Source organism: Pogoniulus pusillus, chromosome 10 (genome assembly GCF_015220805.1).
Source record: "Pogoniulus pusillus isolate bPogPus1 chromosome 10, bPogPus1.pri, whole genome shotgun sequence".
NCBI lineage: Eukaryota > Metazoa > Chordata > Aves > Piciformes > Lybiidae > Pogoniulus > Pogoniulus pusillus.
The window spans coordinates 32,388,113-32,403,750 of record NC_087273.1 but is presented as its reverse complement, the minus strand read 5'-3'; the positions used below and the strand labels follow the sequence as shown (position 1 = coordinate 32,403,750).

At 47.8% G+C, this 15,638-nt stretch overlaps 1 protein-coding gene and 1 long non-coding RNA gene across 20 annotated transcripts in view; one reads left to right on the top strand and one right to left on the bottom strand.

Annotated features, from left to right (window-relative positions):
• Nucleotides 1-12,763, top strand: part of EPB41L3 (erythrocyte membrane protein band 4.1 like 3) — a 112,582-nt gene extending 99,819 nt beyond the window's left edge. For 7 of the 19 annotated variants that reach the window (XM_064150158.1, XM_064150153.1, XM_064150160.1 and 4 more), the window contains 10 exons: nt 904-978; nt 1,387-1,488; nt 2,343-3,065; nt 3,588-3,710; nt 4,705-5,082; nt 5,561-5,692; nt 6,883-6,981; nt 8,153-8,233; nt 8,499-8,615; nt 10,093-12,763. In XM_064150158.1, the coding sequence (XP_064006228.1) occupies nt 904-978; nt 1,387-1,488; nt 2,343-3,065; nt 3,588-3,710; nt 4,705-5,082; nt 5,561-5,692; nt 6,883-6,981; nt 8,153-8,233; nt 8,499-8,609 (1,824 nt within the window). In that variant the 3' untranslated portion in view covers nt 8,610-8,615; nt 10,093-12,763. The remainder of the gene's footprint in view (nt 1-903; nt 979-1,386; nt 1,489-2,342; nt 3,066-3,587; nt 3,711-4,704; nt 5,083-5,560; nt 5,693-6,882; nt 6,982-8,152; nt 8,234-8,498; nt 8,616-10,092) is intronic. The other 12 variants (XM_064150168.1, XM_064150164.1, XM_064150167.1 and 9 more) reach the window with 5 other exon arrangements.
• On the bottom strand, nt 4,358-9,843 carry LOC135178849 (uncharacterized). The gene is made up of 3 exons (XR_010303761.1): nt 9,831-9,843; nt 8,696-8,903; nt 4,358-5,056 (listed from the first exon to the last, which is right to left on the bottom strand). It is a non-coding gene; the product is annotated as an uncharacterized LOC135178849 (long non-coding RNA).
• Nucleotides 12,764-15,638: the final 2,875 nt, after the last annotated feature.

Sequence of the window (15,638 nt, the reverse complement as noted above, 5' to 3'; positions counted from 1 at the left end):
GTCAGCCTCACCTCCATCCCTGGTGATGGAGCAGCTCATTCTGGAGGCCCTCTCTAACCACATGAAAGAAAAGACGGTTAGCAGAAGTAGCCAGCATGGGGAAATCATGTTTGACTAATCTGGTATGACCAAATGGGCAGATGACAGGAGAGCAGTGGATATTGTCTGCCCTGACTTCAGTGAGGCTTTTGATACTGTCTCCCTTCACATCCTCGTGGGTTAGGTGATTGGGCTGTAAGGTGGATTGGTACCTGGCTCAACAAGAGTTCAGAGAGTTGTGATCACCAATGCAGAATCCAGTTGGAGGTCTGTGGCCAGTGGCATTTCCCAGGGATCAGTACTAGGCCCAGTTTTGTGCAGTATCTTCATCAGTGACCTGAACAAAGGGACTCTGTGTACCCTCAACACTGATGATACAAAACTAGGGGGGGTGACTGACACCCTGTCAGGCTGTGCTGCCACCCAGTGACATCTGGACAGGCTGGAAAGCTGGGTGAAGGCAAACCTCACAAAGTTCCATAAGGACAAGTGCAGGGTCCTGCATCAGGGGAGGAATAACAACAAATACCAGTACAGACTGGGGGCTGCCCTGCAGCAGCTCTGTGGAGAAAGACCTTGGAGTCCAAATGGACAGTAAATTATCCATGGGCCAGCAGGTGAAGGTGAAGTGAACTTGGTGCTTCCAGACCCAGGTGCTGGTCAGTTTAGTGGGTTTTGTGTTATCCAAACTTCCTTTCACTTCTTGGTAACCTTTTTGCTCTGAAATTGCTATTTAATTCTGCTGCCTGCTTTACCCTGCAGTTAAAAATCTGTAGAGCAGAGAAGTACCATGAGCTGTTGTCAGGTATTAGTGGACTTGATATTCCTCCTTTTACTAAAACCATTTATCCCCCCTGACATTAGACCAAAGAAGAAACAGAAAAGTCAGAGAAACTCATATTTTTGCAGAAGGGAGGTACTACACTCATTGAACTGCAGGTAAAAACAAACACCACTTTCTTGAAATGCAGTCAGATAAGCTTGGGGGTGATTCATTTTTATTAGTTTTGGTTGGGTTTTTGTTGTTTGGTTTGTTTTTTTTTTTTTTCTCCCAAGCACTATTTTTAATTATTTCTTAAGTTTCAGATGGAATCTGGGGGCCAAATTCTGAGGAATGAGTCCTCTCCCCAGAACTTAAAGCTTGCTCCTAGAGGCTGACTTCCCTGTTAGATATAATTGTCCTTGCACGGTGCTGTTTGTGGATTTTGTTTGCACTTCTGCATGCGTTTCCAGCACTGGGAATGTCATGGTGAATGGGGCACTGCTGGCATTTAGAGCGAATTTCCTTTGTAGCAAATGAATTCAGCTTCTGCTGAGTGATGGTGAACTCTCTATTCTTTCTATTAGCCAAGTGAGATAGAGAAGAAGCTGCAGGAAGGAGAATCCGCTGGCACTTGGGTTGCTTCTCATCAAATCATTATCCAGAAAAGTATCCCATCATCCCTAGAGGTTGTTTTTCATTCATTCATTCCCTTTTAGACTGCCACCTGTGCTTAGTTAAAGTAACAGAAGTTAATGGTTTTCAAGGTGCTATAACTGGCTAGAGGCTGCAGAGGGCAGCACAGAGTTAGAGCTGCGCAAGGAAGACTCAAGATGCTGCCTGAAATTCCCTTCAGAATCTGTAGAGATGAGGAATTTCCTGTGTTTTAGTGCTCAGTTTAAACAACCCTGACAGGGGGTTGATGTGCTTCTCATGAAAACAAGGGAATGCAGAGCAGGCTGCAGCTACAGACAAACACATTATGCTAAATCCCCATCAACAGTGTGTTTGTGGCAGCTGGGGAACAGCTCAGTGGGCTTATTTGCCCTGGTTTTGTCACTTGTATTTGACTGCAGCATGATGAACCGTTGTGATATGTGGTGGATTTCTTTAACCTCAGGATGTACTCCAGGCCCTTAAAATGATGACCTAAAACAAAATCAGTAAGAAAGATAAAGCTGCTCTGCTTCAAGTGAACACAGAAATAAGCGTGGCCAAAGTTTAGTTTGTTGCCTCCACATTTTATGGGAATATCCAAAGAAATTGTGCATTCTGAAGGGAACATGCCCCCCCAAAAAAGTCAATTCTAAATGAAATATGCAAAGAAATTGTACTTTGCCTAAGGTGGTTCTATCTGTTTGCTTGAGAAATGCTCTTAAGAGATACTGCGGGTAAAATTACGGCGGTTGAAGAGGTTGAGTAGTTCAGAGATGCTTTCAGAAAAGGCAGCATTGATTTCTCAAAAAGCCTTCATACTTTCATGCTCCTGAAGTGCAGCTAAACCTTCAGCCATTCTAATTTAGCTTTTATATCTCAAATATAGGGCACTGAGGATTGGGTTATTATAGACAAAATACCCTCTGAGGTAGTTGATGGTGAAGCGAGACAGAATCTGACGTACAAAGTAGTGACTGTCAGCAGTAAAACTGCCTTTCCAGACGAGATATTAAAGCCCAGTGCTGTTCTAACACAGAGCTTTGAGGACTTGGAAAGTGAAATCCAATCCAAAGAGGAGAATAAGCAGAAAATGTTCACCCTAGGAAAGTCCTATGATACCGTGTCCGGGAAAATCGTAACCATGACAAGTAAAGTGAAAGAGGGCGAGAAAGTGGCGTCAGGAGAAGCACTGCAGAAAATGGGAAGGGAAGACCAAGAACGAGTGAAAACCATTCCGGTAGCAGCCGAGTATGAAATCCTGGAGCCCATAGCTGCTGAGAAAAGCAGGAGGGGATCTGACGTGCAGAGCACCAAAAGAAAGCTCTCCGACTCCCTGACCCCTATAAAGGAAGCAGCATCGCAGCTGCCAAGTCCCGAAGAGGAGAACTCAAAGAAGACCCTGAAGATGGAGCAGGACTGGCAGTTACGTGGCGCACTGGGAAGCAGGCAGCTTGCCAAAGCTGAGAAGTGCCCTGGCAGTGAAGCTGCAAAGGTTGGGGTGTTTGCCCGGAGAGAGCAGAGCCTGTCTGAGCGGAGATACTCCAGAGAGCGGCCATTTACCATTGCTACAGCTCACTATGTTACTGAGTCGTCTGCCTTAAAAGTGGTGGTAACAAGTGGCTTTGACCTCCTGCCGTGGCTTAGAGATTAAAGCATGACTTTCTTCTAGGCCATGCCCTCACACCACCCTTACCTTTCAGTCCTCTTGCTGCTTGGCTTTGTGTTGACAGCAGCCAACCCGGCTTATTTTTTTGCCCTCATCCGTTGACTCCACAGTCTGAAGCAGACCTTCTCGCAGGCTTCCAACCCTCCTGATTTATTTAAAGATCCATGTTACCGAACTCTGGTACTGCTGCTGTGGCTTGTTAATAAAAGGTGGGGGGGGAGGAAAAAAGCACCCCAAACCCCAAAGGTTTGCTTGAAAACGCCAATGCTAACAACTCTGCTTTGTAACTCTTGCTTACTTACAGCCATTACGAGTTTGCTCCGATTTATTTTCCCATTCTTTTCCAACCCCCCTCCCGCCCCTGCGTCCTCCTCTCTCTTTCCTCCCTGTCTCTTGGCAATTAACATCTGTGTGGTTGTGGGTCTTGCCTTGCTTCTACCTGTAACTCTGCCTTTCTTTGTTTAGACTAAACAGTTCACCAGTGAAAAGGCCTTGGATGGGTCCGATATCTTCACTTTAATAGAGTCCGCCCGGAAACCGACTGAGTTCATAGGAGGGGTCACCTCGACTGCACAGAGCTGGGCTCAGGTGGACCTTTGGTTCCCTCCATCGTTATAACCCCACGCCCACTGTTTTGCTTCTCCTTGGTTTCCTGGTTTCATGCATCACTCAGAACCTCTGTAACTAATGCATGTGTTTGTGTGCCTTTTCCTGTGGTGTCATGGACCACAGTCAAAGTTCACCCCAAAAAGATTCTAAAAGGAGACAGAAAAGAACAGGTTTTTTTCTCTCATTTCGTTTTGGTTTAGTCACTTTGCAGGGTGCTGTATTTTGCCTTTATAAAACTCACACAACAGTAGCATTGAGAATAGTCCGGTTCTGGGCTCCCCAGTTCAAGAGAGACAGAGAACTGTTAGAGAGACTCCAGCAGAGGGTACAGAGATGTTGAGGGGACTGGAGCATCTCTGTGAGGAAGCGAGGCTGAGAGGCCTGGGGCTGTTTAGCCTGGAGAAGAGCAGCCTGACAGAGGATCTTCGCAGTGCTGATCAATAGCTAAAGGGTAGAGACAAGAAAATGGGGACAGATTCTTTTCAGTGTTGTCCAGCAGCAGGACAAGGAGCAATGGGCACAAACTGGAAGCCAGGACGTTCCATCCAAACGGGAGAAGACACTTTAGTGGCAGGCTGCCCAGAGAGGTGGTGGAGTCTCCTTCTCTGGAGAGATTCCAAACCCTCCTGGACATTGCAGTCCTGGGCAAGCTGCAGTGGGTGACCCTGCTTTAGCAGGGGGGTTGGATTAGATGATCTCCAGAGATTCCATCAACCCTTACCACATTGGAATTCTGAGAAAAACACTGTGATGTTTGTCTCCAATTTCAAAACTATGACTCTTGCCTTCTTTTTCATTTCTACTACTCTGATGATGTCCTGAGAAGGAAAGTCCACGTGATGTGAGAGAAATAAACTGGCAAAATGCAACACCTGTTACTTTTATTTGCATTCACAGCACACTAAGCTGAGGAGCTACCAGGTGGAGCATCATCTCCTGACACTGAGGGTTGTGTTTTTTTCCTTCTCCACAGAGAATAGACACGACAACATCTCAGGAGAAGACTTCCAGTGAAATGAAACAAGAGACTCAGCCACATCAGGATGCAGTGAAGACGGTGGTAGAGGAGACTGTAGTGATCAAGGAGAGCCGTGGGATGGATGTGCACGGGAGTGGAGATGCTGCCAAAGCTGCCGGGCTGGCGCTGGATGCTCAGGCTGCAGTGGCTGCCGGCGTGAAGGGGAAGGAGGGATCTGCTGGGACTGAGGGGACCAAGGAGGAGAAAAGGGACAAGGCTGAGAAAGCCCTGACCAAACGAGAAGGTGCTGCAGCTTCTTCAAGTCAGCAAGCACAGGAGCACAGTACAACAGTCCACCTGTCAGAGTCTTTGGAAAGAAAACAACATTTTGAGGTGAGTGCTTACTGAATTTTGAGACTGCTGAACTGTGAACACAAGCAATAGTAGACTAATAGTAGACTAATATTTTCCTGGCATGGAAAGTGAAGTCTGCCAAACATGGATGACTGCATCTCTACAGCAGGCAGTTTGGTTCTTCTCTTCTTTCCTTGTAACCTGCAAGGCCTGTTGGTGTTTCCATCATGGGTAAAATGCCATGCATGCTCTTACCTGGTAGCATTTATCATCATAGAATGGTCTGGGTCAGAAGGGGCCATTAAAGGTCACACAGAATTACAGTATCATAGACTGTTAGGGCTGGTCATCCAGTCCAACCCCTCTGCTGTCAGCAGGGACATTGCAACTAGAGCAGGTTGCTTAGAGGCCCAAACAGCCTGACCTGGAATGTTTCCAGGAATGGGGCATCTGCCATCTGAGAATTGCAGAAGCTTTGCTAAATGTTCCAATTCCTTTTTTTTCCCTCTTTGCACAGTCACCAGTTGTGAAGACTGAGACTATCAGTTTCAGCAGCATTCCTGCTGGTGGGGAAAACCTTGAAATCTCAACAAAGGAAGTGCCAGTTGTCCATACAGAAACAAAAACCATAACTTACGAGTCTTCTCAGGTAAGCAAGCCTGCAAACACCAGCCTTTGACTGACACACGGCCTGCAGGAAGCTGTGCTTCTTCACCCAGCTTTAGGTGTGTCCCTTTGAGTAAACTGTTCTAGGTTAAAACATTAGCAGGAGAATGTGTCTGCCCTAGTGAGGCCACATCTGGAGTACTGGGTCCTATTCTGAGCTCAAGAGAGACAGAGAACTACTGGAGAGAGTCCAGTGGAGGTTCTGAAGATGTTGAGGGGAGTGGAGGCTCTCTGTGAGGAGGAAAGGCTGAGATACCTGGGGCTGTTTAGCCTGGAGAAGAGCAGCCTTAGAGGGGATCTTAGAATCATAGAACAGTTTAGGTTGGAAGTGACCTCAAAGAGCATCCAACCCCCTGCCATAGACAGAGACACCTCCCACTAGAAAAGGTCACTCAAGGTCTCATCCAGCCTAGCCTTGAACACCTCCAGGAAGGAAGCATCCACAGCCTGCTTGGATGTGGTGAAACCTGTTGCAGTGTTTCACCATCTTCTCAATGCTCAGCAAGAGCTAAAGGATGAGGGGCAAGAGGATGGAGCCAGACTCTTTGCAGTGCTGCCTTGCTAGAAGACAAGGGTCAGCAGGCACAAAACTGGAACCCAGGAGGTTCCTTCTGAACAGACAAAATTTCTTTCACGTGAGGATACTGGAGCCCTAGAGCAGGCTGCCCAGAGAGATTGTGGAGTCTCCTTCTCTGGAGAGACACTACAACCCACCTGGACATTGCAGTCCTGGGCAACCTGCTGGGTGACCCTTCTTTAGCAGAGAGGTTGGACTAGATGATTTCCAGAGGTCCCCTCCAACTCCCACCATGCCAGAGTTCTTTCTGACTCAGGATGTACTGAAGAACAGCCTGCCCAAGAGTGATCCCCATGTCTGTTTCAAAGCCCTTCCTTCTCCTGTGAAGGATTTCCCAGAAGTGAAAGGGAGTCTTGAGACATGGAGAGAAATACCAACATGTGATCACCCCCACAGCACATGATAACAGCAGTTATTTCCCTACCATTAGATACTCACTTGATGAGGAACTGCTGACAGGGAAGTTCAGCCAGCCCAGTTCCTGCCTCTCCATGCTCAGGAGCAATTTGGACTTGATGATCTTGGGGGTCTTTCCCAACTTTAATGATTCTATGGTTCTAAATTTGTGATGGGCAATTTTCTCTTCTCTTTCCTAGGTGGATTGCAGCGCTGACTCAGAGCCAGGGGTGCTGATGAGTGCACAAACCATCACATCTGAAACCACCAGCACTACAACCACTACACATATCACCAAAGTGAGTCCTCTCGAAAACAAGGAGCTCAGATTTGGTTTTTCCCCACAAGGATGGATATTTTCTTTGATTCTGTCATTTGTTTTTAAACTTTAACATGGTCTGGACAAAAGCTCTCTCTGGTTTGGGTCCTTGTCTTCATTCACCTGGCTTTGGCCACATTGGCTTCATTAAAACATTGTCCAAGGACTTGACAGGAGTCCTGAGAATCACAAACCCTCAGGATATGTCTGTGCAAGCACAAAACCTCCTTGTGCAGAGACATTTAAGTGAGCTGCAGACACTGTCTGGGACTGGAAGGCATGTAGGCATCATCATACAGCAGCCAGGCAGGAATAACTTGCCTGAGCTTGAGGCTCTGTAGACCTGACTGTAGTGCCTGTGAATCCTAGGACATTCAGACAACTCAGACACCGTGGTTACTGAGTGGTGGTGCTCTAAGGAACTTCAGTGGTTGGACTTACTGATCTCAAAGGTTTCTTCTAACTTCATCAGTTCTATGATTCTATGAAGATGCCCACAGCCAGACCAAAAGCTTATGGCTGCACAGAGATGACATTAGGCCTTCCAAGTTCCAACACAGCATCTAAATAAGTTTCTCTGTGAGTTCCTTCCTCTAAGTGCTGTCACAGCTCTCCTGCCAATATTTACCCTTCACTAGGTGGGCTAAACAAAGTCGTTGTCACCCTTTACATCCTTCTGAAGCCTGCAGCTGGCCTTCACTAAATCTTAATATGACCTGTCTGTATCTCCATTCCTTTCTTCATGGGGATGAATTTACCATTAAGTCTGTGGTTTTTGACATACAGATGTCAAGCTCAGGTTGTCAGAGGCTCTGAGCAACCTGTTCTAGTTGAAGCCTTCCCTGCTAACTGCAGGGGATTCAAATTGGTTGGCCTTGAAAGGTCTCTTCCAACCCAAAACATTCTGATTCTGTGATGCTGTGTGTGCAGGTTGATTAGAATCATCGACTGATCTGCATTGGAAGGTCTTCTGGAGGTCACCTACTGCGCTCAGAGCAGGCCAACCTCAGATCTGCTCTGGCTGCAGCTCAGGCTTGTCCCCTCTGCGCGAGCGGTTTGATACAGTTCGGTCCGTGTCTGGGTCCTGCTCTGGATGAGTAGCAGCACTCTTTGAAGTGAGTTGCTAACCTGCATTTGTCCTTCCCATCTAGACTGTGAAAGGAGGCATCTCAGAGACCAGAATCGAGAAGCGAATAGTCATCACAGGAGATGCTGACATCGACCACGATCAGGTAACAGCTCTCAGCTGCCAGAGGCTACCCTGCAGACTGCCAGAGAGAGCGTTTTGTGAACGTAGCTCTGAGAGATACTACTGATAGTGGCATGCCTTAAATTAAAGTGGGTTAGCAGTTAAATCAATGATGGTATATTTCGTATTATAATCATTTTCCTCATTTGTAGATTGTGTAATATCTCATGAATCTCTCCACCTTGCTACTGATCATGCATGTTCCACCTCCTTTTTGTTTTTGCCCTTCTGTGGTTTCCTTGGGATAGGCGCTGGCTCAGGCAATTAAAGAAGCCAAAGAGCAGCACCCTGACATGTCAGTGACCAAGGTAGTGGTACATAAAGAGACAGAAATCACACCAGAAGATGGGGAGGATTGACCACAGGTAAGAGGACTAGATGATTTTCCAAGGCATTTACTGGGCTGGCATGTTGCAGATGTCGTTTTTCCCCCACCATGACTCACCTCTTACCTCTCGGCTTTCTCTCGCTGGCATTAATTTGCAAGTGGAATTCGTGTCGTTATCAGCTCTGGTGTTTGAATCTAAAACCACATTTGGCTCTGAACATCTTTTGTGGTGCCAGCTGGAGAAAGAGAAGCTCCTCATCTGCTTTTGTTGGCTCTCTGGGAAGTCCTCACTGTCCATGCTTTGGTAGAGGCTGATTTTCTAATTCTAAAGTTGGAAAATAAACAAAAGGTCTGTCGTCTTGCTTTTCTGTCGTTTAAGAACAAAGATCACTTGCTCTTAAACATACGTGTTTTGTTTCAAACAAGCCAGCCAGGGGAAAGCATAGCAGCTGCTTCGTGAATGTCCCGTGCAGACTGAATCCCTGACTTGCAAAGATCCAATCCAACTTGCTTGTGGTTTTCCTTTCAAACCCAGCGAATTTGGTGTGCAGGGCGTTGGGGTGTCTTGGCTGCTTTGGATTCGGAAAGCACACGTGGTGTTTGAAAGCAGCATCGTGCTGGTCAGGCTGGGGTGGGAACGCAGCTTTTCTCATGTTGAGCTTTCTTTGGGGGAAAGGCATGCTGCTCTCAGCTGTGGCTTGCTAAAGCTAATACTTAATATTTATTATTCTGTCTGCAAAACCATCTCCTGCGTCCTAACCTGCCCTGCAAAATGCCCCTAATGCCAGCAGCGCTGCGCAAACCGCTTGGAATGCTGTCTGCAGGAGGGGAGGGGAAAAATAAAAAGCTGCTCATGTGGTTTGTTTAAATCAAGAGCAGCATTTTGCTCTTAAAATAATAGATAAACCCTAGCCCTTGGTGTAAAGAACCAGTTACTTGAGCTACCTCTTGAAGAGTTTTGAGTGTTACCCCTGGAAGCTATTGTGCTCTCCTGCTTTGGGATAGACAGGCCCTAAGGAAAATCTTTTACACTGAGAGTGGTGAGACCCTGGCCCGGGTTGCCCAGAGAGGTGGCAGATGCCCCAACCCTGGAAACATCTCAGGTCAGGTTGTTTATGGTTCCAAGCAACCTGCTCTAGTTGGGGATGTCCCTGCTGACTGCAGTGGGGTTGAACTAGATGACCTTTAGAGGTGCCTTCCAACCCCAACCAGTCTGATGCTGTAAAACTGACTTTCAGTGTCTGATACTTACTTGGGAGAGAGGAGAGTAAGGAGCTGTTCTCTTGGTGTTCTGCTTGCAGTGTCAGAGACAGCACAATGTGGCGTGCTTAAAAGTCCACTGCTGCCACTGATTTCCTTGCCCTGGCATCAGCGGGACTTTGGTCTGGGGCCAAGCTGCTTATTCCTGGGGTGATGCCGTTTGCAGCTTTTGTTTACATGCACGAATCGACACAACCTGTTCTGTAAGAGAGTGGCTGCTTCAGGTAATGACCCTAAGTCTCTTATCCCTGCAGGAATAACCTGGATTGCCCTGTGAATCCAGTCACGCCCACCTGCAGGAATGCGAGAGCCCACGCGGAGTCTCAGTTCCAACCTGCCTGACTTGTATCTGTCTCTGGAAAACAAAACAAAGCAAAACAAAACAAAACAGCAAGAATTCCCACGCGGAAGAATTGATCTTGACCATTAACAAAGAAACTTGGCAGCGCTCCCTTCCCATAGAAAGCAATCCGAATCAGCAGCAGCTAAACAGTATTGCATGAAGCAACAGTTTAAAACAAAAACCAAACCCAAACATTGCAGAGAAGCAGCGTTTTTAATTTTTCTTCTCAGTTTTGAGCTAGACCTGCACGTTCATTAAACAAAACGAACCAACACCCCCCCTACACCAAACAAAAGCAAACTACGAACCCTGAGCTCATGTAAAACACATCCAGCAGCTCCATGCCTTTTCAGTTTCTGAGCGCCTAAACAGATCTGCGTTAGAGGCAAGCCTTTTGTTTACGGATGTTGTCCAATGAAGATTACCCCTCCCCCCGCCGCCCACCCCCACCTCAAAATGCTAGAAGCTGTCTAGGTCCTCTGTGTAATGTTCCACCACACGTTAGATGTGCCAATAACGCCGTTTAATTCAGTAAAAGCAAACTTGAATCTTCTCTTTGTTCCATCTGGTTTTGTTACTGCCCGACAAACGAGGACGAACCTCTCCTCTTCAGCACTTACAAAGTGTGCTTCGTATACCTTTGACTGAATTACCTTATCAGGTAGTAATGATTTTAGTGTGTTAATGATTTCTGTCAGCATCATTCAGAGTCAGCTTCCAGCACCCTTTCACAGATCCTAACCTTGTAAATGATATGTAGTTATTTTGGAGAAGACAAATAAGAATTAAGAAAGAAAAAAGAGAAATAATAACAAATCTGTATTTTACTTAGTTCGCAGCACTAAGAGATGATTAATCTGAAATAACCACAGATAGTTTTTGTATTGATTTCCCTTTTTTTCTTCTCAGAGGAAAACGAAACAACAACAACAAAAATCTGTTTGAGAATCTGGTCAGAATTTACTTACCTAGTTCAGAGTCAAGCCTTAACCTGTACAGAACGTCCACTGAAACCTCGTTAGTGTCCAGCTCTGGTGCCCACCGAAGGGATTAAGTGTCCATTACACTGTCAGCTGCATCACAACACACATGGTGAATGTATGTTTCAGCATAGTGAAATAAAAGTGGAAAACGCACCCAAAATCGTACTGTTCTGTGTCTAAAAGCACCCACTGGGTTTCCACCTTCAACACCTCGTTTGTAAGACGCACCCCGCCCACGTTTTAACTCATCTTGCACCCCAGGTGTGTTTTGTATTCAGCGGCTGCTGCTGCCCTCTGCAGGCAGTTGGAGGTAGAGGAGCACCCGAAGGGATGATGATGGAGGGATGAAGGTGATGTTTGCAAAAGGTAGCTGGTCCCTTCTCTTTCCCCTGGCTGTGCAGCACCTCGCCAAAGCTCGAGGAGGAGGTCTGTGGTTGCTCAGACAGTGACGGCCAGTAGCACTCGATCCAGATCCTCTCTTTTCGTGCCGATGCTTGGAAATGCGGATCAGCCTCTTTGCCAAGCAACACCTCCTGCTCTGTTCCTTCTCATTCCTCCTTTGCCACATTTCATTGGCACTCTCCTGCTTGCTGGAGAGAAATTGGTCACCATTCACTCACCCTTCAGTCGGTGTTTCCCAGCAGGATGGAAAAAATGGGTACAAGCAAACACTTCAGGACTTAGAGGGCCAGCTTGGCCCTTTCTTGTTTACACGAGGCTCCCTCACGCTGAAGTCAATGGGTTTGGCTTCAGTGGAAGGCAGGACTTGACCCAGTGACCTGTTAATAAATGCTTATTTTCTTAATTTAAAAAAGAAAAAGTAGTATATGTAGAGAGAGTAACCTGTAGGTAATAAAAGCTAACACCCCAAGGCTTCTAATGCTCTGCCCTTAGTCTTTCAGCCATCTCTCTGGCACCAGCCATTCTTCGTACCTCGAATCCAGTCTGCTTACTACCTAACTCCCTGCCAGTGCTTCCCTCTCACCTACCGATCACATCTGTCCTCATCTTTGGCTGGCCTCTCTTCCTCCTAGTCTAACAACAGCTCTGCCCTCAGCTCCCTCAGTGATGGGCTCAGCTCCCTGGTGCTGCCAGGGCTGCAGAAGTCCTCACCATTTCTCAGCAGGTGCCACACCAGGTTCCCCCTTATTGCATCAGGAGTTCCAAACTAGGCTGTGAAGCCATACTGGTCTTCCTTCCCTCAGGTGCCCCCTCATGTTGTCAGCTGAGGAGCAGCCATGTATTACCTCAGAGAAGTGTGAGCCTTCTCTCCAGGGTTAGCGTCCTATTTTAGCATGGCTTGAGGAGATCGCCCTGTGGTGGTGCCACACAGCACATTCGCTGCCTAAAGATGTTGTATCCTACAGCTTAAGTCTCCTTGGAAAGGATGCTCTGGGCCAAAGCGTTTGCAGACAATGAGGAGATGAGAATGGACAGGCAAGGACATCTTCTCGGTGCCACTGCTGGCAGCAGACCCGTGTTTGGGGGATGGTCCTGGAAGAGATAGCTTTGGGTTTTCTGTTACCAACTGTTTATTGGGTTGTCTGCCTAATGCTGTGCCACATGAAATAAAGAATACCTGCCTGTTTCTACCAACTAGCTTTTGTCTCTGTCTCCTCTCATTTACTGCTGGCCTGTGTCCAGCTTCTTGAGTGAAACATCAGATATCATGTAATTAGAAAGCATCATTACCAGCACAGACACCAGGGTGGAAGATGGCCTCACTTGATACAACCAGAGTCACTTCAGCCCCGTGAGAAGTCATTGTGTACTGGGCACTGGTGAGGCCACACCTCAAATACAAAGAGTTCAGATTTTGGTCCCTCCAAGAAGGGCACCGAAGTGCTGGGTCATGTCCATAGAGAATATGTCTTGGGAGTAGCAGCTGAGGGAACTGGGGTTCAGCCCAGGAGGCCCTGGGAGATTGGAACAAGGCTGGGTTCAGTCTCTTCCCCCAGAGAACAAGTGATAGGATTGCCTCATATTGCCCCAGGGGAGGTTTTGGTTGGCCATGAGGAACGATTTCTTCCCCAGAAGAGTTGTCAAGGCCTGGAACAGGCTGTCCGGGGCAGTAGTGGATGGAGCCCCCAGCCCTGAAGGTTTCAAAGCCGTGTAGCTGTGGTGCTGAAGGGCATGGCTCAGTAGTGACCTGGCAGTTCTGGGTTAACAGTTGGAGTTGATGATCAGAAAGGTCTCTTCCAACCACGCCAGTTCCATGATCCTGTAACAGACTGCTCTGCACCATTAAGGTGAGGGACTGAGCTGACAAGCAGGGCGCTGTGTGCTGGGTGAGAATTGCCATAGCACACATCCCAGAACTGTCACCATGGCCAGCATCCCAGCCAAGAGTGTGAGCATGGCAGATGTGAAGGGAGATGCTCCTCCAGGGCCCACTCGGGCTCTGTGAATCTGGTCCTGCCTGGCAGCACAGCTGGGGAGCCACAGAAGAGTCCTGGGCACTTTCATCAGGTGCCCTGGCCTTGCCCTGGCCTTGCAGGAGGGACCTATCCCAGACACAGGGATCCTCCCTGCCCCTGCTTCTCCACTGCTGTCTACTGTGATGGCCTTGTGAGTGCTCCTGCTGAGCTTGGCTCCTCTTGCTGCAGGACCTGTGCATGCCACTACCCAGAGGAGTCCAAACCTGGCTGTGGGCAGTGGACACCACTCACAGAGTCAAGCAGAACCTGCCATTCAGGACTTTGAACTAGGCCCTGGTCATGAGTAGCATCCCAAGAGCTTCTATGCTGCTGCCTCCTGCATCTTGAGGAGTTGTGTCCATGGCTGTGCTGAGCTTGTGTGTGGTCTGCATGGACCCATGTTGCAGACCTGCTCCAGAGGTGGTCTCAGCTGTGCAGAGATAAATAAACCTCTCTGTGGTGGGATTGTTACTCTCTTGGTTTCCTCCTTCAGTGCATTTTTCTGTGGAAGCCCTGATCTCACTCCACCAGCTTCTGCACTTTCACATTCATCTGGCTCAGACACAGGGAGCCAAGGGAGCTTAGGGGGGGATGTGGGGAGCCCCTCAGCTCCTTCCCTGGCCTGTAAGGCCCTAAGGAGACAGACAATGGCACTAGGGGAAGCAGCCAGAGGAAAATGATGGGGCCTGATGGCTCTTCAGAACATGAAGTATTTGTTGATCCCAGTGGTCCTCCTCGTACAGGTAAATCCTCGTAACCATCACAGTAATCGCATCGGAAAGCTCCTGTGTCCGGATGCCATTTACAGCTGCATCCCCTTAGCTTGGCTTATATTCAACCAGAACTTACTAAAATAGACCCTAGTGCTATTTTGGTGTTACCAGACCCACTGAGAAACTTACCCTGTGACTTCTACTAGTGGTGGCATGCTGCTGACAGATCAAAAAATAAGGATTGTCAAAGCCTCCTTTTCCCCCCAGCTTCCTCCTCAAGCTGCTGTGATTCTGGAGTTCACAAACATTTCCAGATGACAGCAGATTTGGCTAGATCGTTGGGGTTTTTCTTTCCATGTTGTATGTCAACAAGCTGTGACTCATACCAAACTCACATAGCTCCCAAGAGGATAATAATAATGCTGGCTAAAGACAAATAACCCAAAGGGTTTGTGTGTGAACAGGCAGCAGATTCAGCACAAATCTTCCACTATGGCTGAGATTAACATAGCAATGAAGGAGGCCTATGTTGCACAGGCTAAGGAACAAGCTGCTTAGGTGCATACACCCAACACTTTTCTGAGACCTGAAGAAATGTCTTTGAAAGCCTGTGGGTGATACCTTCGAGTCAGCAGGTCAATGGCAGAGCTCTTACTGCCTTAGCTGAACTACCTCTGCCTGGGTAGATCCTCCAAGATATTTAACTACAGGTCAGCCTGCGGGCACTGATGCTGCAAACACAAGAAGAAAGGATTTGGAAATAGCAATTTGCAACTGGCATAGCTGCAAAGCTGCTAATTTAAATGTGTTGCATCACAGAATAACCGTCAAGAACATGCACAACAACGTAGGCACTGTTGAGAGAGAATAACTTCTAAGTCTTCTGTTGTGCCACCATTAAAGCTGAAGTAGCTTGTTAGTCCAAAACACATGCCTTTGTCCTAGGGTATCCCAGTGTCACCAAGGTTGGAAGAGACCTCATAGATCAAGTCCAACCCTTACCACAGAGCTCAAGGCTAGACCATGGCACCAAGTGCCACGTCCAACCTTGCCTTGAACAGCTCCAGGGATGGCGACTCCACCACCTCCCCGGGCAGCCCATTCCAGTGTCCAATGACTCTCTCAGTGAAGAACTTTCTCCTCACCTCAAGCCTAAATCTCCCCTGGCGCAGCCTGAGGCTGTGTCCTCTCGTTCTGGTGCTGGCCACCTGAGAGAAGAGAGCAACCTCCTCCTGGCCACAACCACCCCTCAGGTAGTTGTAGACAGCAATAAGGTCTGCCCTGAGCCTCCTCTTCTCCAGGCCAACCAATCCCAGCTCCCTCAGCCTCTCCTCGTAGGGCTGT